The 23311-nt window shown below is 38.9% G+C and overlaps 2 protein-coding genes across 9 annotated transcripts in view; one reads left to right on the top strand and one right to left on the bottom strand.

Moving 5' to 3' along the window:
* The window catches only part of exd3 (exonuclease 3'-5' domain containing 3), a 46574-nt gene extending 33418 nt beyond the window's left edge, over window positions 1-13156 (bottom strand). Inside the window, exons 1-13 of one of the 7 annotated variants that reach the window (XM_042395534.1) lie at window positions 10116-10243; window positions 9535-9707; window positions 8498-8557; window positions 5404-5468; window positions 4226-4387; window positions 3134-3319; window positions 2941-2994; window positions 2646-2785; window positions 2447-2553; window positions 2282-2355; window positions 923-961; window positions 622-788; window positions 44-197 (exon numbers count right to left, since the gene is read on the bottom strand). In XM_042395534.1, coding sequence (XP_042251468.1) covers window positions 44-197; window positions 622-788; window positions 923-961; window positions 2282-2355; window positions 2447-2553; window positions 2646-2785; window positions 2941-2994; window positions 3134-3319; window positions 4226-4387; window positions 5404-5468; window positions 8498-8525 — 1176 coding nt within the window. In that variant the 5' untranslated portion in view covers window positions 8526-8557; window positions 9535-9707; window positions 10116-10243. Of the gene's footprint in view, window positions 1-43; window positions 198-621; window positions 789-922; window positions 962-2281; window positions 2356-2446; window positions 2554-2645; window positions 2786-2940; window positions 2995-3133; window positions 3320-4225; window positions 4388-5403; window positions 5469-8497; window positions 8558-9126; window positions 9146-9534; window positions 9708-10115; window positions 10244-10332; window positions 10428-12300; window positions 12383-12856; window positions 12923-13013 lie in introns of those variants that run through there. The other 6 variants (XM_042395535.1, XM_042395539.1, XM_042395540.1 and 3 more) reach the window with 6 other exon arrangements.
* On the top strand, window positions 12340-22938 carry cdc37l1 (cell division cycle 37-like 1). Of its 2 annotated transcripts, none has more exons than XM_042395544.1 (8): window positions 12340-12429; window positions 12529-12658; window positions 13787-14086; window positions 14279-14372; window positions 15665-15780; window positions 17077-17199; window positions 17433-17606; window positions 21993-22938. In XM_042395544.1, exons 2-8 carry the CDS (start codon window positions 12554-12556, stop codon window positions 22107-22109), a joined length of 1029 nt encoding a protein of 342 aa, XP_042251478.1. In that variant the 5' UTR covers window positions 12340-12429; window positions 12529-12553; the 3' UTR covers window positions 22110-22938. The 2 variants fall into 2 exon arrangements, with proteins under 2 accessions (XP_042251478.1, XP_042251477.1); XM_042395543.1 differs by having other exon boundaries at window positions 21990-22938.
* Window positions 22939-23311: the final 373 nt, after the last annotated feature.

Genomic DNA, 23311 nt, shown 5'->3' with positions numbered 1-23311 from the left:
AAGGAGGCAACATTCATTTTTGCTAGCATTTACTTCTCTGTACCTTGAGCACAATATTTCGACATCTCTGAAGAGCTTCCGGCGTGTCCACAAAGTGAACCTTGTCTTTGGTGATTGGCACCTGGTAGAACTTGTGACGGTGAGACTCAGACGGCGTCCACTCCTCGGTTTGCGCTGAATCACTCAGGTGTACTTGTCTGAACGGAGGCAGCAAATGTGTGTGTTTTTGTGAGTGGGCATGTTGAAAGAGACACAGAGTCAAAAAAGAGGCAACATAAAATCAATGAATGTAGAATGAGAGTGGATAGATGACTAGAAAAACATCATACATCACATATTACAAGACATTAGGTCTTATGATTTAGCATAGTATCTCAATGAAATATGAGATAGGTGGTGTCAATCAATCAATGTAAATAGTAAAGCAGATATATTCAGTATAAAATGTATAATAACATATTGACCTGCCATGTGTGAGAATGGGGATGTGGTGAATAAAATTTAGGCTCCATGTTGCAATTCAGGGATAAAAACACACCTATTCCTCTTTTTTATAAAGAAGTACAGCATGATCATACTACAAATTGCATAATAGGTTTATGCATATTTTGGCTGACTCACTGTAGATGAGGCGGTAGACTCTGCTGTGTGTCCCATACCCCTATGGGAAGGCGATTTCTGGGGACGGCGTATCTCAGTGACCATTGAGAGGCTTTCTGAAGACCGCTGTACCTCACCAACATCTCCACCAACTCGATCTGCAGCTCAACGTCATCTGCCACCACGTACTATACGTGCATGATACACGCGCACGTTTAAAAAAAAAAAATCACAGAACATGTCCTGAATATCTTACTGGCTATATATACTATTATATATACACTCTTTCTTTCTACACACGCATATGCACACACACACCCACCTGTACATGATCACTCCAGTTCTGCTCTGTCATGCTTTTCTATGAGAAAACAAAAAAAAATGACAAAATCAGTATTTTTTATTTGAGACTAATACCTGTAACTGGTTAATCTGACTAGACTTTTTCAAACTATAATGTTGTTGAATTAAAAATAGACAATGTTCCCAGCGGTTCTATCATCAGTGGTAAATATAGATAGTACCATTTGGTCTGTTCCCACCAGTCTTTGCTCCACATGCTTATCTACTGCCACCAATGTTTGAAGGTGACAACAAGACCTTTGTTTTATCATCCTCTTAGATAGCGGACTCTCCTGAAAGTCTTTGCAATATGTATTTATGGATAAAGTCAGGAGAGAATTGATATTTTATTACTTTTTTTTTTTTTTTTTCTCTCAAACTCGCAGGTCTGAGCCTCAGAGTCTTTCTTTAGTGAAACTCAAATACCTCCCTCTGCTCATGTTGTTCGGAAATTGAATCCATCCTTCACTCTAAAATCAACCCATATTCCACTGAGATCTGTTACCAGCTTATGTTGGAGGAAGCCGGAATTTAACAATCTTGTTCGGTAATTAAATTTGACGTGTGTGTAGCTAAAACCAGAATATGAGGTCTAAGAAACGAAAAAAGATATTTTGAATAAATATTTCTCGAGACATAATTAGTCCCTCAAGACAGAAGGAATGTTCTGTACATACTGTTTACTATAGTTTTATTCATATGAAGAGAATGAACAGGGTCAGTCAGCCAAACTCTATATATCACTTTATAAAAAATTAAAATATGGCTATTTAATTCCTAATCATTTTATGCAGTGTATGCACCAACTTAGCTTATCTTTAACCTTGGAGATTTCAACATCTCTGTGGGAAAGTCTTCTCTTTCTTTTCCCATGTACATCACACTCATTCACAAAAAGCCCAGTAGCTGCTTCTCTTTCACTTATATTTCAGAATATCTATGAAAACCCTCCTTAGGAATCAGAGGCTGAGCTTAAGTACTAATTAATTCAAGGTTCTTATATATAGTTTGCAGACGGTAAAGCGTATAATCTTGAAATAAAATTTAAAAGGCAACCATACAGTCTAGTATAGTTTATAGTTTGCAAATTTTGCAAAACTGAACTACAAAGTCTATTTGGTCTTGGAAACTAAGGTCAGAAACAAATGCTGACATGTTCTTAGCTGGAGGCTTTTCATAGCTGAACAGATAAGACTGCCAAGAAATCAATTAAGAAGGTAGATTTAAGTCATGTACTTAATACAAGTGTTGAAGATGGTCTGAATTAATACAAGCTAAAAAATATAAATCACTGATGATATACCTGATATATACCTGGTACATATTATGCATCACTTACCTCCACAAACTTCTTGTACATGAGAAACCGCAAAGAGTCTAGTCTCCTCTTGTGCAGAGCATTGGGACATAGTCCTGTATCAAAAACATGACATCACAGTCATTTCTGCCTGAGGTGCACACACATATATGCCAAAATGAACTACACATGTGCACCATAACACACCTTGATCAATGTTGAATTTCTCCACAAGTCGCAGGACATGTTTTGTCAGCATTTTGGGTTTGATCTGGCCCATGCAGTGTTTGGAAACGGAGAGGCGAGGGAACTGCCTGCGGAAACACACGCAGCCATACAGGTTCATACAGCAGCGAACTCGTGCCCACATTTTTAGGCTCCCGACACATTCGTACATGCTCCATACTTGCTTATCACATCCACACTGAAGCTGGGGTGGCACCAGGAGTCTAGCAGCGTGACCAGTCGTCGTTCCAGTTGATTGTGGCCTGTGACATAGGACTCTGCCAAAGACAGCTTATCCTGCAAGATTAGCGGTACGCACATCTGCGGAAGAAAATTGGAGAAAACTATTTAGGAAGTTAGTTAGAGATTGAGATGTTCAGAACTAACACATCTAAAGTAAGCTCATATATTCAGCGTTTATGGATGAACATGCACAAAAGGTTACACAGACGTATCCGCTGAGAACGTTTTCTCACCTCCTCCATATTTAGCTCCTTCTGTAACTTCAGCTTCACACTGAGCACTACTGCCTGTGAAAAACAGAAGTAATTCAGTGTTGCTGTTAAAATAAATCTTTTATATTAGTTTCATTTATTTTTACTTCCTAAATCTTTGTTTGAAAAATAATTTCTCCCAAAAAATAATGTTAACTTCAAATGAAGAACTCACCTCTTTGTAGCAGTTGAGAGCCTGTAACCTCACAATGTGCAGTTTGAGGATGGCCGGATCCAGAGAAGTGAGTTGGTAGATATTTATGAGACTGTCTACAAAGCCGGGCTGGGTATCTGTTAGTAGGCTAAGAGCCCGACGTTGGAGGGTTATTGCTTGCTGCTCTGACAGTGAACTCAGTGTAACCTGGTGAAGGGAACCAAAAAAAAACCAATCTCAGAAAAGTTTCAAAAATAATAGACTGAGATTGAAAACATGAAGGATGGTGAAGAAACAGAGAGTCTGAGAAGTGAAGCAACAGCTGTTGAAATGGAGTTACATTGAAAGTCATTTGTCATGAGACAATAGTTCAAGACTACAAACATACTGTGCTGTGGCTTAGTAGTCTGTGATATACAGTTATTATTACAAGCTGGCTCTGATAATAGTAGTGGTAGAATGTGTGTGGACATAAAGGTATATTATCGAGGGAGCGGGAATAGTTTAGATGATCAATGTGTTCCAGGATTCTCTTTTAAGATTCAAAACACCTGAAGAAACTGGCTTTGAACTCACTCACAACCCCCTTTCAGACATCTACTTCTCTACATAAATGAACTTCAAATGACTGAAAAAGACACAAATCATTTTTCTCTGAATATTGTTCCTGCCATCTTCCAACTTAGGGCCTTGTAACATTTTTCTACCTCTTCACCCTGCTCAGGTCTTAACACTGTGCAGTTACATTAATGTCTACAGCAAACACATTGCCGTGGTCTAACTGTGTGAGTTTATACACATCTTTTACCAATTTATAAAGACAGCAGTGTGATAAAGCTCAGATATAGGCCTGGTTATTATTCTAATATGTACAATCTGTTAAGCTATTTATCTAAAACAAAGATAGCCGTAACACTTCACAGAGTGAAAAAGTGGGGAAAAATCTTTTTAAAACTTTTTTCGTAGAGATGGTGCACATAAACAGTTATAAACTGCTAAAGGTGACACAGGCAGAACTGGTCCAGAAGTACAGATCTGAAACTGGTCCCGCAGCTCCAGCAGTACTTTTTTTTTTGGTCGTTTAAAAACATTTGCTCGATGAAGCTGATCTACCTGAGGATGTTCCTTTATCCATGTCTGGAATTCCATGAGGATGTGATGGCCGAGGGTGTGGCTCCGACCCTTCTGTTTACCCGGACAGCTCTCCAGGATTGTCAGTAAGGCCTCCAGAGGTTCAGACAGCTTTGAAAATCCCTGGAGGGCTGCCAAATGTAGCTGTGAGGAAACAGAGAGGGAGGGAGCGGCGTGAACAGAAACTAAACTGTTAGAGAGGAAAATAGAAATGTGTAAATCATTACAGCTTTATCACCTTTTTTGAATCATTTTTTCAGGTAGATTCATGCAAAAGAACAATGACATCACTAATATATAGTGTGTATCATTACATGGAATTAATAATCAGATGTTAGGTTGTCATCTGATGCCTTTGTTCAAGGGAAACACCTCAGTTTGTGTCATAAACACTGTTGTTTCAGTTTCAAACACTTCAAAGTTCTTGTTCGCCATCTTCTTCACATATGATTCATGTGTAATTTTTTATTTCTAAAAATGTTTCAGTGATAACAGAATGGAGAGTTTTAAAAAATGGTTTTCCCTTAAGGTAACAGTGTTACATCATCATAGAGTGGAATATTCAACAATGAACCGGATATAATTTGTAATAAATATTACATGTTTTCTACATTTTTGCTAGCAAATCATCACCTGGGGATTTCTATTTTAAGAGACAATGTTGTTGGTTAAATTAGGTTACTGGCATGTGAATTTTTAGAATACCACAGTAGCTGTGAGCCCAGCAGACACACTGGCCCGTGACACATTTTGGTTCACAACTTAAGAATGCAAACTCTGGCATTAGAAACTTCCTACACTAGAAAATAATATCTGTGTGAGAATGCCTGGCGCTCTGTCTTAATTTGCAAAACAGATGTCATCCACTCAATATCCTCCTCACACAGATCTCAAGTTCATTCAGTGCAACGCAAATTCCTTCCTTCCTACTGACACACTCTGGTTTCCTCATTAACAGACAGACGCACACACCAGCGAGCTTCATTTAAACATGCCGGTATCCGAGCTCTCTCTCTCTCTCTCTCTCTCTCTATCATGTTCCTTCCTCTGCAAGTGCTTCTTGCAGAGACACGAGGACTCGATCTCCCTACTTTTGTAAACACACACACACTCGATATTGCATGTGTGGGATTGACACATGCTGTGAAAGTGACTCTCACCGTCTGCAGATCTTTCTGGTTCCATAGCTCGAAGAGTTGGACTGTCAATGCGGTGGGGTCAAGACCTGTGGGGATAACACACACACACACACACATATATGAGATGGGGTTTCACTCTGACCTTTGACCTTTATCAACCTGTCAAGATATCAAAGCTAATTGAGTTTTTAGTTATTTTTGACTCTTTGAGGCACTTGATGCCCTTCTAAACTTACTTTTGAGCATTAAAGTCAAGAGTTCTGCTGAATCTTCCAATGACAAGACATTTATTTTTTTTCCCATTAGTACAATTACCAATATTGCTTATAAGCTCTTCCAAACAATGACTCCTCGCTACTCTACCTGCCTGTGAATTCTAAATATACGTTTGGTCGTAAGAAGTATTCTGAAAAACCATGTAATAACTTATTTTGTGTCCAATCCAAATCTTAGCTTGTAGGTAACATGATATACTGGAAATATTGTTTGTTAAAACAGGCATAGCTGAGTAGCCATAACGTCAAATATTATTTCTTTAACAGGCATAGCAGAGCAGCCATAACATCGGATTAACAGCTGAGGCTGGTTGGATAGTAGAGGAACCCGGCATTAGCTCTGCATTCCAGCTGAATCAGCAGCCAAAATACTCTACAGAAGACTCTCTGGGCACAGTTTTTTTTTTTTTTTTTTTGGAAGGCCACAGTGGATAAAATGGCCTAGAAACAGGGGAAGATGTGTGCTTCATGTTTTGCGTCTATCTGCCTGTGCATGTGTTCCACTCAACCTTCCAGCTTCTTTCTGTCGCTCATGCTGTGTGGGCTTCACCGTACCTGCCCCCCTACCTCCCTCCCTCCTTCCCAGGGCTAGTTTTCCTGTTCTCCGCTCCCTCCCTGCAGCAGCCTCTCTCGATTTTGTCTCGGATTTCCCCAGGAAAGGGCTATGCGGTGGTCATGGTGTAAAAAATACAGCCTTCCTGATGCATAGCCTGGGAAAGCAGACCAAAAGGCCTCTCCCTCTCTGTGTGTTGGCCTCCTTCTTTACTGTGTCTTTCCTGGCCTGACACTATTTACGTCCTTGTGTTCCTTCTAAAATATTCACTTTAGATGTCTGAGAATCTGTTATATTTACTCCTCTGAATTTCTACTTTAAAATACTTAAAATATCATTACTCATTTTATCTCACTCCCATATTCATTTTTTATCACTTGTTTATGACTTTCCCTTTCTTCCCTGGAAGTCTCCCTCATTTTTGGTTCTCATTTTATAACAGCATAGCGATAATAATAATTTTGGCCCATTAAGTACAGATCATGCATATTTTGCATTAGCGCCAGTTAATTTCTAGAGTATACAACAGTTTCAGACTTTTTAAATCCATTTCCTATCTTCCAGTCAGTCAGTAGTTTAAATTCATTCCCACTTAATTTGGAAATAGATTTCCAGTCACTTGGAAGTTGCTTGAGATACTGTATGTAATATCTCATAATGAATAGCACATCTGCTTTTTTTTTTTGTGAAAGATAACGCAGCACAGGCTTTTCAAATTACCCCCCCACTCACAAATATCTACGATTATCTCCCCATGAAACCATTTCGACAACAACGTTACAGCATGCAATGGAAAACTGTCAATGGCACTGTAGACTGTAGATTTGAGGTGAATGGACTACGACGTGCAAACACGGCTATGGTTGGAAAAGTCCTTTAATTTCAGACATTTGAATAGCTTCTGTTTCCTTTGCTGTTCGGGTTCTCTGCTGTTATACACCCCCCTCTCCAGCTCATTCATCCCACTGACCAACATGTGTACTCACACAAACAGCACAACCCACTTCACTTCAGTTTCACTGTTTGTGTGAGGAGAGGAGAGGAGAAGAGAGGAGAAGAGAGGAATGTGGAGCACGTAGCGTCTTTATAGTCTTGGCTGGTGGGTCAATGACAGAACCGGCGGCTCCCCATTCATAACAACATAATAACCCCCATTACAGCATACAAATACACGGACACACATACAGTAGATGCACTCATTCACCTCTGTGAAGGTGATTTTTTTTTTTTCTTTATTTGTTGAACTATGAGAGCTTGAAATATGAGAGAAATACTACATTTAACTAAGTGGACTTTAAAGTAATGTGACCCTATCCTAGTCTCCCGCTCTTACAAAACAATAGAAGTCACACTTAAATTTCAGTAAAATTAGACAGAGATTAAACCCGCGGGCAGGTCTAACAGCCTGTTGCCAGGCAGCTGCCAAAATAAAAGGAAACACAAAGATCAAGTGTCTAAATGGGGCATTTGGTGTCACTACAGCCACCAGAACAGCTTCAGTGTGACTTGGCAGGGGTTGTGCAAGTGGCTCAACTCCACTGGAAGGATGCCACAACATTCTTCTACAAGTACTCCTCTCCTTTTGTATTTTGTTGTAGGTGCTAGAAAAAGCTTTCAACAGGTGACACTGCAGGATCTCGAAGACAAGGAGATTAACAGCACTTGTAGAATTTTGGTGCTTATTAAAGCAGTGTTTGTGTGTTAATCACCTCTCCAGAAGTGACACACTACAGCTCGGTTTCTATGCCAGTATAGACTGACACATACCTACAGGCTCCAGTGTGAAAAAATAATGATGGTGCTGATATCGTTGTACACTCCATGAGCTCCTTGTGTGGTGTTCAGCAAACTAATGTCATCAAGAAACACATATAAATTACAAATATTGGTAACTTTGCTTTGGCAACACATTTATTTAGTAAGGGTGCCTTAAAATGTAGTTCTAGTACTTCAACAATACACTACATGGGGGTGATTTAATGTCGTCAAGCAGTAGTTAAGCAAGGTAATCCACCACAGACTCAATCAAACCAGACTGATATTCCTGTATTCACTGCTTTTGAAGTTGCTATACTTGAGGTAAACAAAGTTACTGTTCTTTTCATAAATGTGTTTTTCTGAGGATGCATACTTGTTTGGATTAAAAAAGTCAGTGTCAATACACGTGCCTTTTAACCACGGTACCCCGAAGGACATCAGTGGTCACAATACAGTTAACCCTCCTGTGTTTAGTTTCTATATCAAATATTGAAAGAGAGCCGTGTGTTGTGATAACTGTGATACGAACCCACTGCCTCTGGAGTGTTGTGGTTCATTTCTGTCCACAGGATGGCGAGCTGCTGTCACTCTGTAGAGGAAGGCACGCAACAACACAGTTCTATAAATAGGTCTCCACCAAAATTGCTATTAAATATATTGTATTTCACAATTAAAAAATATTGTTAGTCAGGTGAACTATCTATTTTTCAAGAAACATATCAAATTAGGTAATACATACAGTACTATGGTAAAGCCAAAGCACTGAGCTAATACGCCAAGATACCATTTCCTACATACAGCATGTTAGTAAGTGTGTGTTCTCAACTATGTTGGGCAACAACTTTGCAGTTTCTTGACATATATCACCGTACCAAAAACAAACTGAAGTGACAAACAAACTTAAAAGTCCCCCTCCACTCAAATATTTGTTTTTCTTCTTGTTCTTACAGTTGAATGTTTGAACTTCACTGTGCAGGATGATGCATGTGCAGAGTTTGACACAAGAAGCATGTTTTCTCATTTATCTGCTGAAAGTGGAAAGTTTTTTTTGTGCTCATTGAAATTCCAATTTTAAGGGGCGGGCCTACGATCCTACGATCATGATTTGTGACATCACAAATAGTTTGTAAGCCAATCCTGGTCCAATATTCAACTTACACACGTGTGATGTGGAAACTTGAAACCTCCAGTGCACAAACACTGAGAATGGACTTTACAGTGAAGTAGGAGACATCTCGTGTCCATCAGTTAAACTTCTGAAATGAAATATATTTGCATATATATAGATTTGTAATTTTTTTTAATCAAGGAGAAGTAATGAATGTAGTTTTAAGGATTTTTACAAGATAATTTAACTTTTTTGCAGCAAAACCATATCAGACACAAATTATTATTCAAAGAAGAGTATTTTTTATCCATCTTAAAACATGTCTGGAGGGGATCTTTAAAGAAAGTGGAGAAGAAAAAGTCATATCTAGACCAACTTCAAGTAAAACTGTTCAGTACTTAATGATTATGAACCAGTTTTGCTGATATTATCATTCCTGCACACACACACACAGAAACCTGTGGGAACAGCAGCCTGAGAAAGGGCAAGATGCCAGCTGGCTATGAAACTTGATTTCAGGCTGAGGATGTTTTTTTTAGGCCTGAAGTCTGGTTTGGTTGTTTCTCCCTGTCTGAATGTCTGCAGGCTGTAGAGGCGGGCTTTGGCACTCAGCACTGTCCTGGCAGCAGCACTTTTTTTCAGGAGATTGAGGATGAAGAGAGAAGAGATACGGCACACCTGCAGTCAAGTCTGTCTACTTATCTTCTATCCCCACCTAGTGGTAACAAAGACGCATCCTACTTCCTCTGTGTTGAGTTTCACACTCTCTGTTAGCAAACATTAGCTTGTAAGACCCAGTCAAATCAAACATACACTCTGACGAGACCAGTGTGTGTGTTCATTTCATATTTTCTCGAGTGTTTTTGATGCAAGTGTCCACTAAAAGCCATAACCGTATTTGTAGTTTTCACAGTCTATTGGTTGGCTTGTGTCTCATTTTAAGCTAGCTCACAACTCAGTGCTAACTTGTCATATTGCTTTCCGGTAGACAATCGACTTTATTCGTATGTTTATAAATGAGCAAAAAATATTTACTTACACTGGTGTCACGTTGTGCTATTGACGCAAATACACTAACCATGCGTTATTTTCTTGCTGTTCGCCTACGTCAGACAGAAAAATAACTACCTACTTGTACGTTACGTCACAGACGGTTCGTTTAGTTGTTATTTGAGCTATTTCTGCCCTGCGTATAACCTCTCAGGCAGCACTTTCTCTCATACGGCACAGAAACCTGGCTTCTTTTGTGGACTTACCAACCGTATCCTCAAAAGTACCTCACAACTCTGACAGTAAACATAAATATCCACAGCGTTAGACACGATATTGATGGGAGTTTATTGGGAACGGTGCATACACTGTAGGTAAAGTTGCCTGTAATCCCAAAATCAGGGCACAGGATTTATCTAAAGCTGCTCTTGATCTACTCCTTAGTTTTCAGTGGAGGCTGTCGGGTTCAAAGAAAACTACCGCCACCTTCTGGCCGAGGACTGCGGAACAGACCGCTAAATACTGTCTGTTTGTTTTCTTCTTTTAAAAGAAAAAAAACACATTTCGTTTTTCAACAAATTTTGTATTTCTTGTATTTCTTTGTATTTCTTTTTCTCCATAGCCTGGATTTTTTTAAAAAGAGATAGCTGGATAGATAGATAGATAGATAGATAGATAGATAGATAGATAGATAGATAGATAGATAGATGAAAAAGAAAAGAAAGCAAACAAAACAAACCTATGAGAAACAAGAAGAAGTAAATATCTATATATGTGTATACATACACATATGTGGAGTACACAACAATAAAGCACAAAATAAATAATTTAAATAAATTAGGTAAGAATATCGAAAATGGTCTGAGAGTTTGTCAGGCTGGGATGGTAGTAAAGGTTAGTTTATCAGCATATGCAAAAAATGGTCTCCATGTCTTCTTAAAACTGGCAGATGATCCTCTCAGTGTACACCTAATGTTTTCCATATTAACAAAGTAGAAAATATCTCTAATCCAAGAGTGATGGATAGGTGGAGCAGGTGAGATAATAGAATATAATCTTACCTATAATATACTATTTGTTGAGTATACACTGTTCAATGATGTTAATATGCTATAGTATAGTACACTGTTCATTAGTGCAAGTCAGGTGGATGTTGCTAAGGTAGTAGCCTAAGATGCATGATTGTCCATGAATGTTACTTGATACTTGAATTTACATAACGTATACTGTACATATGTAACAGTATGTACATATTGTACTTGAAAGATAATCACCAGATGAATCTGAGATATAACAGATGTGATGGATAATACGTAAATGAAAATCCACGTGAGCAGTCTGTCTTCACTGTCAGAGGAGAGTCATTGTACAGACTGATGGCAGTTGGCAGGAATGACTTCCTGTAGCATTCTTTGTCACAGCCACATTTATATACCTTATAAAAGAGCCCTATACAATGACTTAACAACAGTCATTTTTCTTTGGAAGTGTATTGAGGAGGTAAACTTGGTAAACTCCAAATGAAGGCTGGATTACAAACCAGGCAACTACATACAGTACTATGCAAAAATAATAGGCGCTTTAGATGTTTGGGTTCTTATCCATCATGCAATACCATCAGAGAGGCGTCTGATCTGTCCCACATTTACGACAATGGCCCCAAACATACAACCAGAGTCCTGAAGAACTATCTTCACCTACAAGAAGAACAAGGAGTCCTGCAACAGATGGTATGGCCCCGACAGAGCCCTGATCTCAACATCATCCACAAAGTCTGGGATTACATAAAGAGACAGAGACAACTGAGAACCATAAATCCACAGAAGAAATGTGGCAAGTTAAGTCGCTTGGAACAACCTATCTGGCAAGTACCATGAAAAACTGTGTGCAAAAACAAAACAGTGTACCTAGGAGAACTGGTGCTGTTTTAAAGGCAAAGCTTGATCACAAACAATGTTGATTTCATTTAGGTTTCTTCTGTTTACTGAACGTTTTATGAAGTTAACTGATAAATAAAAAAACTATTCATGGTATCATATTTGAAAGCATCCTCACTTTTAGTGCCTAAAAGTTTTGCACAGTACCGTATGTTAATATGACGCTGCCCCAAATCAAGTTTATCTTATAATATAGTTTTTATCTCATGATGACCTTAAACATAGCTTAAGTGTCCCTTAATTATAGACTAGAATAGAAATAATTGAAAGCGTGGACACGTGGTCCAAGTTGTTTACCACGTGCTCTGCGCGTCACCTCTAGGCAACTGATGTTGGCACCGCCGTTGGTGACTGTTGTTGTTGTTGTTTTAGGTTAGGTAACGTTTTTATTTACAGGAGCTGTGGTGCTTCATATTCCCCAGTCAGGTCTGTCGGAGTGTCAGAGTGGCATTTAGATCATATTTAACTCGGGGGGGAAACAGCGGGTCTCACAGTGCAACACTGTTTCTGGTTCTCCAAACACAGCTAGCCAGCTAGCGGCGCAGCAGTGATGGAGTGGCTGGGCAACGGAGCCCCCATTTACCCTGTCGAGGAGCCTGGCAGTGACCCAGCTTCACCGGGCAGGGGCTGCAGTGGCGTTCACCCTCACCAGCAGGTAAGTTAGCTCATGCTAGCCGACTGCTTGTTGGCGTCGACCTCACTTTCTGTCGTAGAGGTAACTCAGCGTACATGCTAACAGTTAAGCTAAGCCTGTTTGGGTGTCATTAAAGTGCCAAGTTTGATGTCTTGAACAGCAAGTAGCGTGTGTTTTTCAGTAGCCTTGCATTTCTTATTTCGTTGTTCAGTTTCTAACCTTTAATAAAGTGTAGTTTTCTCGTCAGTTGGGGAGATGAGAGGGGGCAGCTGACCTCCCCTTCATGGTATAAAACAGTCACTGCTAACCTGGTGCAAACCCACAGTCGCGCAGTTACTTTAGCCTCCTTCTACTTTAGCATATAAGGTAAACAGACCTCTTGCGCTGTCATCGTCCTGTGAGGACATTGCTGAAATCAGCTTCGGAAAGAGCTCATCCGTATGCGGGACGGTGAGATCAGAGGCCACAACAGGACACAGCAGCTCTCTCTTCTGTCAATTCCCCTGGTCCTCGATATTATCAGACACTGACAGCTGTGTGTGTGAAGGCTGGTTGATGACCAGAAGAGGCATTTAGGCTGTTTGTATAACCATGGATAGATGGAAACAAGCATTTATTTATTTTTAACCCTCTCACTCCACCCTGTTACAAATACAGCATGTCATGAAAGCTTAAAAGCTAATGGCCTAAATTTACTTGATGACTCAGAGTGATTGGGGAGTATGTAGATGTCAGCTGTTCAGTCCCAGGAGAGAGAATCATACTGTAGGCGGAAAAAATGATGTAGAATAGTTGGGACTAAAATAAGGATTAAGATTAGGTTTTAAAGTTAAGCCCCCTGGTGATGAGAGATATCCAGAATAAATATAATCCCTCTCTCCTCAGGGGGATGTTGTTGATGTGACCTCCTCTTATGGGGGTTTTTGCATCGTCAAACTTACTGGAGACAGATGGTGAAATTAAAATGCACAGGATTATTGTGTACACATTTGCAAATCAGTGCTCTAATATTTACATCTTAAGCTATCTTTTTATGTGTACACTGTCCTCTATGTGAACAAAGTATGGACTCTTTATTTGACTCGAGTCACTGACTGACTGTTCCTTTGCTCTCTTGTCCCTTTTTCTTTTCATACTGTGTCACATCAGACACCATCATCTCACCTTTGTGATAGTGCCATGGCATCACTATGCCAGAGCCAGCAGCGTCGTGTTAAGGCCTCTATCGTGTCCAGCTGGACACTGGCAGAGGCCCAGGACCAGCTATGTTCTCTAGGCGTCCACAGCTCTGAGTCCCTGGAGCAGGAACGCGCTCGGACTCTGGCCTGCCCCACAGAACTCACACATACTGTGGAGGAGTGGCGCCGCAAGGAGAGCATGCTGGGGGGTCAGGAACCCAGCCGCAGTCCTGTGCTCGGAGCTGTCAGAAGCTGGGATGTTTTTGATAAGGTAAGTATGGGAAAATAAAAATAAACTAATCACAAATGCAAACACAACTCCTCTCATTATTAGATGTTTTTAAGAGACACAGTTACGTTGTGTTGTTGTCTGTTTATTAACATTTTCTTATACTTATTTTATTGTATACTGCCCATGTAGTGAAACCATCAGCACTCAGTTAGTGTCTTCTCTCTCTTCCAGAGTATTATTAATGTCCAAAGTCAACCTGTAGAAATGGATCAGGACAAGTGCAAGACATTTCTCCAAAAGTATGAGCAAGAGATCAGGCATTTTGGTAAGTGACATGTCAAATCAGAAATGGCAAATAGGAATTGTCGAAAGGCTTGGTCTAGTTTGTTTTCATTTAAATGAAATATAATCTTTTAGCTGTGCAACTTGTGGCTTGAAGATTGTTGCAGGTTTAGGCAGGATTTCTCCTCCAGCTTCGCTGACAGAGGTCATAGTATTAAGTTTTCATGTGCATACTTGAATGATTTAAGTTTTACTCGTTTCACATAAACACTTTCATATTTAACTGTGGTGGAAGAAGGCAAGTCGCCACTGTTTTTCAGAAAACTCCTGGTTCTTGTCAATTACACTATAGTTTGAATCAGCTGATTTTTATCCAAATTATGAGTACTTCCTATGTAAATTTTTATTGAGGCACCATTTAAATTATTGCCAAAAACACTAGCCAGCATGAAACCTTGCACTGCATTAAAGAGTCTATATCACAGTCCTTACTTTCAACTTTTATTATACTAGTTATAATACTTTTATTATAACTTTTAGATCATTTCTATTATCTTTAAACATAGATGGTGGTGGCGAGCGCTGTCTAACACGTCAGTCCAAAATCTCCCATAGGTGTTCAATTGGGTTGAGATCTGGTGACTGTGAAAGCCATAACATGTGATTCACATCATTTTCATACTCATCAAACCATTCAGTGACCCTTTGTGTCCTGTGAATTGGGGCATTATCATCCTGGAAGAGACCACTCCCATCAGGATAGAAATGTTTCATCATAGGAGAAAGGTGATCACTCAGAACAAATTTGTATTGATCTGCAGTGACCCTTCCCTCTAAGGGGACAAGTGGACCCAAACCATGCCAGCAAAATGCCCCCCACAGCATAACAGAGCCACCAGATCCCCTCACTGTGATGAGGAGTGATGATGGGGTTAAGCATTCATGCCTGTACCAGTTTTTCCTTTAATTTGTCACCCGTCTGTATAATTAATCAACATAGTAACATTCTCACAAAACAGCAGCAAATGTTGCAAGAGACAACATGTTGCACACTCGGCCTTGTATGAACAGGCTACTACTTTATCTCTGCAAACAAAAAAAGCATTTTTGATACAATTATTATCCTTTTGTCTTCTGTGTATTAACCATACAATCTGTAAGAAAAAAAATACTTCAAAGCACTTTTAAAAGTCACTGCAGTGCTCATTTTAATATAGTTCCTCAGAATATTATCACTATGGAGTTTTTTTTTTTGACAGTTCAAATGAAAAAACACTCATGTGGTTCTAAGTCTTCAGAAGACCTAATCTGATATACTTTGTTTCTATTCATCAGGTATGTTGCGGAGATGGGATGACAGTCAGCGATTCCTTGCAAACATGCCTCAGCTCATAAGTGAGGAAACAGCCAACTTCTTAATTCTGTGGTGCATCAGACTACAGCAAGAAAGGGTAATGTACTGAGTCCATTCATCTCAGCTCGTCAAACTAGAAAAGCCATGTAAACAACGAACCGCGTGCCTGAGCATGTGCACTGACATCTGCAGACAATGAAAATGCACTTTTGGAGTAGTTGCATAAACAGCACTGGCCACTTTGATTAAAATAGCCCTTTTTCACAAAATACATTTCAACTTGTCATGGTAGGAAAAGCACAAGTGTTACTAATAACATTAACGATGGCTCTCTTGTATTCACGTGTCCCAGTAAGCCATGACAGTGAGCCAGTATACACAGTAGCAGAAATCTGAAACTGAAACAGCTAAATGGAATTCACCCATCATTCATTTTATGCCAGTACATCATCCATCCATTTTCACTCCTGTGCTTTTCCTACTGAGTCAACAGAGTTCAACAAAGTAAGGCTGCATGCTAACTCACACACACACACACACACACACACACACACACACACACACACACACACACACAGATAATGACTTCATTATAAACACCCTCCAAAGGGACCAGCATATATTAGGTATTTAAGAGTCAAATAGGTTCAACAGTTCTTTCTGTTGAGAAAGGCCTCATCTGCTTTGTCTGTCGCATATGTGGGTCCTAATTTTCACATGTTAGCAAGAAATTTTAAACTAATGTAGACTCACACAATATGATTATTAGCAAATTAGCAAAAAAGGTAGCATTTTTGAGATACACTTTTATTCAAAACAAAGAAAGATCTATGCTCCAAATAGAAGTAAACAGGTCGATGCACAAGTGCCTGGATATGTTTTAAAATGTGGGAGCAAACTTGGATAGATACATAATTAGCGGGGGGTATAGATATTACATTATGATATAGATTTGTGTTTATTTCTCATTTTCCTCCTGATGCTCTGAATAATTCACTGCTGCTCTGTCTTGTCTGTCTTTGCGCTGTCAGTGTCCTCTTTTTGCACCACAAAGTTATCAGTCACAAATTTGTTTTTCACTGCACAAGAAAATGGACGTATTGCGTGAGTCTCATGGTCAGTGCATGAGAGTTGGCAGCCCTGTACTGTATATAGCCCTGAGATGTATTTTTCATGAGATGTCTCCAAAGTCTTGCTCACTGATACTCCAGGAAGAGTTTGACTCCTAACACACCATATACGGTATATTATTGCATAGATGTTGAGTATTCAATTGTTCAGTAACTGTTACTTTTTTTTTTAAGTGCTTTATGATGTGTGGGCAGCTAAAGAGGTTAAAGGTGCGTACTGTTAAGACACTCCTAAATCAGTTTTTTTGTTTTTTGTTCTGCAGAAAGAAGCACTAATGGAGCAGGTGGCGCACCAAGCCGTTGTCATGCAGTTCATCCTGGAGATGGCCTCAAATTCTCAGCAGGATCCAAGAGGCTGCTTCAGACAGTTCTTCCACAAAGCCAAAGTAAGGCACCTACATCTGATAGATACTGTATGTACAGTACTGTACCATCTGTGGCTTTCAACTGCTGTATGTAGCCACATGATTTAACATAGTTTACGGCTCCATTCTTCAATACATGTTAATACAGGCTGTGTGAATTTGATTTCTGCTGACAAAAGTGCAGACAGGTGCTGTGTGCTGTAAGCCATGCTGTGCTTTGTTTTCCTAACATTGTTGCCTTTGTTGCTGTGTAGGAAGGACAAGACGTCTACTTAGAAGTCTTCCATGCAGAGCTCGAGGCCTTCAAATACAGACTGAAAGATTACGCTGTCAAGTGTAAAGGTGATACACCCAACAACACTGAACAGCAGAGTACAGGCACACACTGCAGACTCGACCCCAAAGAAGCCCAGGACTCTTTACATCCAGTAAGTGTTTCTACTTGAGTTTTCTCCTAAGTAAATCATTTTTGTAGAGAAACCATGTAAAGATTGTCAATCTCTGAGGTAATATGATACATTTCTGCAATATTGTTGGGTTTATTATTTAAGATTACTTTTAGTTATTTTGTCGTATGCAATAACAGACTGTTTGAAAATTGACACAGATTATTGCAGATACCCTAGATGGCACCATTGAGTTATTATATAGATGTTAGTTCTCTGATACATGAAACTGGTAATGTTTTCTTTTAGCTGGCTGCTGGATTTTTAAGTGTCAGCTCATGTTTTGCTCTATTTCTTAGTATTATAATGTCACACAATATAACCATTTTCACATTTGCTTGCTCATGTTCAGTTTTAATCTTAGCAGGATAATTACTTTGACATATTAGTGTCCCTTTCTGCGTTATTTGTATATGTCTTGTTAGCTGCACAAATTACAGGGTGGCACAATTGCCTGGCTTGAAAACACACGTGTCTCTCCATCTTTTCTCACAAATGGTGACAATATTACAAAGCAAGAGGGAAGGATTCAGAAAAAAAATACACAAAAAAAACACTGCACAAGATACCACTTGTGTACACAGCCACTGCCAGAGTGTAACTTCACCCACATACTGAACACTGTATGTGTACAGAACACTCTACGCCAAAACCACCTGACACAGGAACATTTTCTTCCCCCTCGCCGCCACACTTATGAACAGTTAACTCACCGTGGCACTGTGCAATTACCCTGACCGCTGTAATACCCACTGTACCTACAAATTATATATATTTATTTTAGTCTAAAATTCAAAATGTGCAATGCATTTTACTCACTACTGTATATGTAAATAGGCTGTATATACTGTACATAACTACCTACTATACAGTATGTATATAAACAGAACAGAAGGGGAGATTGTGACCATATTTCACATTTGGTCTGATACTGAATTGGTGACACTAATCTTGGGTGCCCACCTTGAAACTGTGGTGATTGTATAGATCTTCTGTGCTGCCGGGTTGAAGATGTGTGTGTGAAGCATCCAAGTTTTAGAATTTGTAGCTTTTTTTGCAGCAACGTCCATCTGAAGCATTGTCTCCTGTCATGGCTACAACTTTGTCTTCTATCAGAATCAGCTTTATTGGCCAAACATGTGAACACGTACAATGAAAATACACTTAATACCTTTTATTATATGATATATAATATATAATTATTATATGAGTGTGGACAGACATGGATGTAAACTGCAACTTGACTGGTTGGCAGAGGCATTCAATCGCAAGGTGATATTTCTAGTTTTACCATTTAATATTTATTTAATCATTCCTTGCATTCTTTACTTCGTTGCATTATTTGTAACCTGTTTAAAGTTCACAGAAACAGGTTCACCTTTATATAGCCATTCCTTGTGTATATTTTTGAAGATTGTCATGTTGTTATTCTGTGTAAGTACACTGAGAGCCACTAAACTGGGGTCAAATGCCTCATATGTGTAAACATACTTGGCCAATAAAGAGGATTCTGATTCTGATACAAGGATCTCGAGTACATGTCAGTGATGTTATCAGACCAGACCTGCATAGAATATTTGCAGACAGCCTTTTGTCTTGTCTTGTCTTGTGTTTTTCTATCATTTGTAACCCCGAACTCCTCCCACATGGTAGAAATTTGGCAGAATATTTTCACTTTTAGTTTTATCTGACTTAGTCACATGTTTGCTGGAAGTGTAATATCTCAAGCTTAAACCTGATAAGTCAGTAGTGCAAAACAGAAAAGAAAATAATTCTTATTTCTCAGGTATCACATATTCCATTGTAGCAGCAATCTCAACAGTTTTACAGCCCCACTGTGAATATTGTGACTTTTTTCTGTACCACAAAATCGATCTTGAGTCTCATACTTGGTTTATATCCACAGAAAAATAAATCGCAGTATTGCTCTCAGAGAGCAGGTAGAGGTTCAGTTTCAAGCGTTCTTCTTCTTCTTCTTCAGTAGTTTAAGTTGAGGATTCAGGCTTTGGTTGGCTTGTCGTAACTTGAGTTGAGTGCCGAATAAAGTTTAGAGTGACTATGCTACATACAAAATAAAATACTGTATGTGGAAATGCAAGACTTAATGTTACTAATAAAACAAAACAAATTAACTTGTTGCAATAAAAGATTAACCATGAATATATTCAGTTGAAAAACAAATAAAAGAGACGTTTTTTCTGAATTTTCTCGAGTTCTCAGAGGCCAGCTCAAAGATGAATCTCTTTGAGGCTTTCTTTCCAGTTAGGATAGTTTGAGTGTGTTCTAAAGGTTTTTCACGCCACATTATTGATGAATATTCAATTTCTTCATTCTTGGGGCTTTAGGTGTGGCTGGTCCTTTGCAGTCTGAAGAAAAAGAATTTTGGGGAAGTCTAATTTTGAGTTTTTACATGCATAAATCACACTTCAGGTCACTGTGGCCTAGTATTTCACATTAAAACTGTAAACACATTCTTTTTAATTAATGTTCAAGCATTTCATGATATTTTCTGATCAATAACAGTCCTGCAATCATATTTGTAAAACCGTTCAAGAAAACAGTTAAGTTTACACATGTTTCATGATACGTCAGTTCTTCTAATAACAAAACAAGCATTAACCTTCATATTAACACTTCACGATGTCAAAGCATACAACCTTCATTGATTCAACTTTCTCAAACTATTTACACATCTTAAACCATCTACTGAAATAAAGTTTAATATTATAGTGAAAGGAAATAAAGTTAGGCAACATTTATGTGATTAGATTACTTTCAGAAACATATTTAAATATAAGTTCAACATAACTCTTACTTCATAATATAAAAACATTCAATGTAACTATTGTTTAACAACAAAAGAAAACTTTAAACTGAAATCCTTCAAACATTATATCTTTACATTCCTATTACTTCAGAAACTTCATTCTTTCAATACAACTACTTATCTACTTTAGCTACTAAAATATGACTGTCTATGAGGTTAATAGATCACAGGTTAAACGCTCGGGTGATTTTAAAACACAAATAAATGGTTACCGAACATTCATTAACTCTTAACATAAGGGAATTTGACTCTTGTCAATAGAGGGCAGTATTATTACATGTAGTACAAAGGCAATAAATTCAAAGTCCTTAATCTCTTTAGTAGATAGTCACACAACTATGAAAGTTATACTATTCTTCTTGTATTTACATGTCAAATAACATAATATATCTTGCATAATAATTAGACATTTAGTTTACATGAATTTCAGGTTTGGCGCAGATTTGCAGGGAGGCTTTACAAATTGTTGGTCAGAAATGGTTTCTAGGAGGTCTTTCTTAGTCTGTTGAGCATCACTAATCAACCCCCACTTGGAGGGTTACAAAGGTCAGTTCTGCAGGTCGAGGGTCTGCTCTTACCAACTTTGGAATCCAGGCGAGTCTGTCTCTTATTTTTCTTAGGAATCAAAGATTAGTTAACATAATTAACGAACAAGCGGTTGTCCTCCTACAAAATAATAGACAATATCATCACCTCTGTCATGCCTTTCTTTGTCATTTCCCCCATAATCATCATGTCAGCATGTCAGGTATCACAGACAATTCCCCCTCAGAGATTATTGTTTTGCGTCATTATGTTTCCAGGTTACATGAGTGGAGTCAGTGAAGTCATATTATGTGACCAGCAACATTCAACATTTAGATGAAGTAAAGGTGTGAAAGTTGCCAAAATGCCACAGACTAAACTGTAAAATCATGAATCTATTTAGTGATCTTGGTTGAAAGCCTTTTGTAAAAGAGAGTGAATAAATCCTCCTCCCCTCTATTGGCCTCTCAGCTCGAGTTGCTGCCAAACAGCTACTCAGAGAAAAGAAAAAACCTCCCCCTCTTCTCTCAAAGAGGAAAGATGACCCAGGAATGCGACTGAGCCCATCGAAACCGACGCTTGGTTCTCCTGGTCTTGCTTTTAGAGTTGTGCTGTTTTCATCCTGTAGCATCTTTCTTCACTTCAATTTGAACTCAAGAGTCCGTCTCTGAGGAGTGATTGCAAGAGCATACACAAATGAGAAATAGTTGTTCTGAAGAAAAGCCTTCCAGATTTGTGTCAGTTCATGGTAAAATCTTCAGAAAGGAAAATTTGTGAATCTACAATCAAAATTCTAGTTGCAGCTCAGATATGAGTGTGTGAAATGTTAAAGAGGCAGAGTGAAGTTACATAACCCTTATAATCCTCTAACAAAGCAACAGTAGGTTAATCCTCAGAGTCTCTCTCTCTCTCCCCTTAAAACCTATTTTTGATTTTCATTTGTTTGTTATAAAAACACAAACCTGTGATGGTTTTGGTTGTCAGTGAACCCTCCTGTCTTTGTCTCTCTCCAGCAGGTGGCAGAGTACCCAATGAAGCGCTGTTTGGAGGCGGGACTGTGGACAAACACAGGGAGGTGGACAAAGGAGGAAGCTACAGAAACAGAGGATATACGCATGATGGAGACCTCCTAGGGAATGTGGGGTCGGCCACTGCTTTTCTTCCATCTCCGCCGTCTCCCCGTTTAGGAACAAGCTGAGTTTGAAGCCCTCTTTAGACGCAGCAAACCAGGCTGAAAAACGCTGGTGCAGAGCAGGAATAAAGGGAAGCATGATCAGTCTTGATTGATGTTCTCTAGTCAGTTTTCGGAGGAGAACCTGCAGGAAATAATGTTTTACAGTCAGTGTTGCTGTTATTATGTCACTGTGGTCGGCCTCCTGCAGTGTCTTTTACCAGCTAAATGCATGAGTTGTGTCATAACCCTGGTCTTGCAGACGGAGTCCTTATATCCTTCAATCTAGTTCCTTTTTTTCACCTGAAAAAAAGAAACCTCCGGACTTGAAAGCAAAACAAACTGACAAATTGATAATTAAATCCAGACAACACCAAGAATACTAAACTGATAAAGTCTCCGGACAAAAGTTAGCTTGGTACTAAATCCAATCCCTGAAGTAGGACTTAGGTCAGTGGACATCTGAGGAGTAGTGTCATAGGTGCTTAAAATGAATCATGTCAAGTATGAGAGAAGCATGACTGACTTTTGGTTAATGCTTAACATTTATATGTACAGTACGGCAAACTGATAGTTCACTACTCTGTGCTTGATGCTGTGTGTCTATTAAAAGTACAATTTAAAACTGCACAGGTGTAGAAAACAAACAAATAATAAACCAATAATGTGTCTACAGGTCCAAGTAAATATAAAAAAAGGTGGTTGCTCAACAGGTGTGACCTGTTGAATAATTGGATTTCAATCATGAGGGGAAATAAAATTGCATATGATCAGGCCCTGCTAAGCATGTTAGGAGTGTGAGAAATAGAAATATCTTGATCCTGGAAGTTTGATGCTTGTTACTCTTAATTTTTTTTAACTTTTTTTCAAAGTTGGTTCACTACAAGTGAACCAGCTGGCTGTATGCTCATGTGCAAAGAGCCGTTTTAAATGTGTTTAATGGTGTAATGACTAAATCTGTAACATATACAGATAGTAAGGTTGCCCCAGTTGTGGTTTCCTTGATTTATGTTCTCTCCAGCCTTCATCCTGACAGGTTAGAATGAATTCAGAATCTTGGAGTAAAAAAGGCTGGATTCAAAGCTCTCGGTTCAGACTCTCACCTGTGAGAAACCTTGTTGCAAACAGATTAGCAGGAGAGGATAAATAATGCAGTAGCTTGTT

Source organism: Thunnus maccoyii, chromosome 19 (assembly GCF_910596095.1).
Source record: "Thunnus maccoyii chromosome 19, fThuMac1.1, whole genome shotgun sequence".
In the NCBI taxonomy this organism is placed as follows: Eukaryota; Metazoa; Chordata; class Actinopteri; order Scombriformes; family Scombridae; genus Thunnus; species Thunnus maccoyii.
The sequence above is the reverse complement of the archived record's forward strand: the minus strand, read 5'-3'. Positions and strand labels throughout refer to the sequence as shown.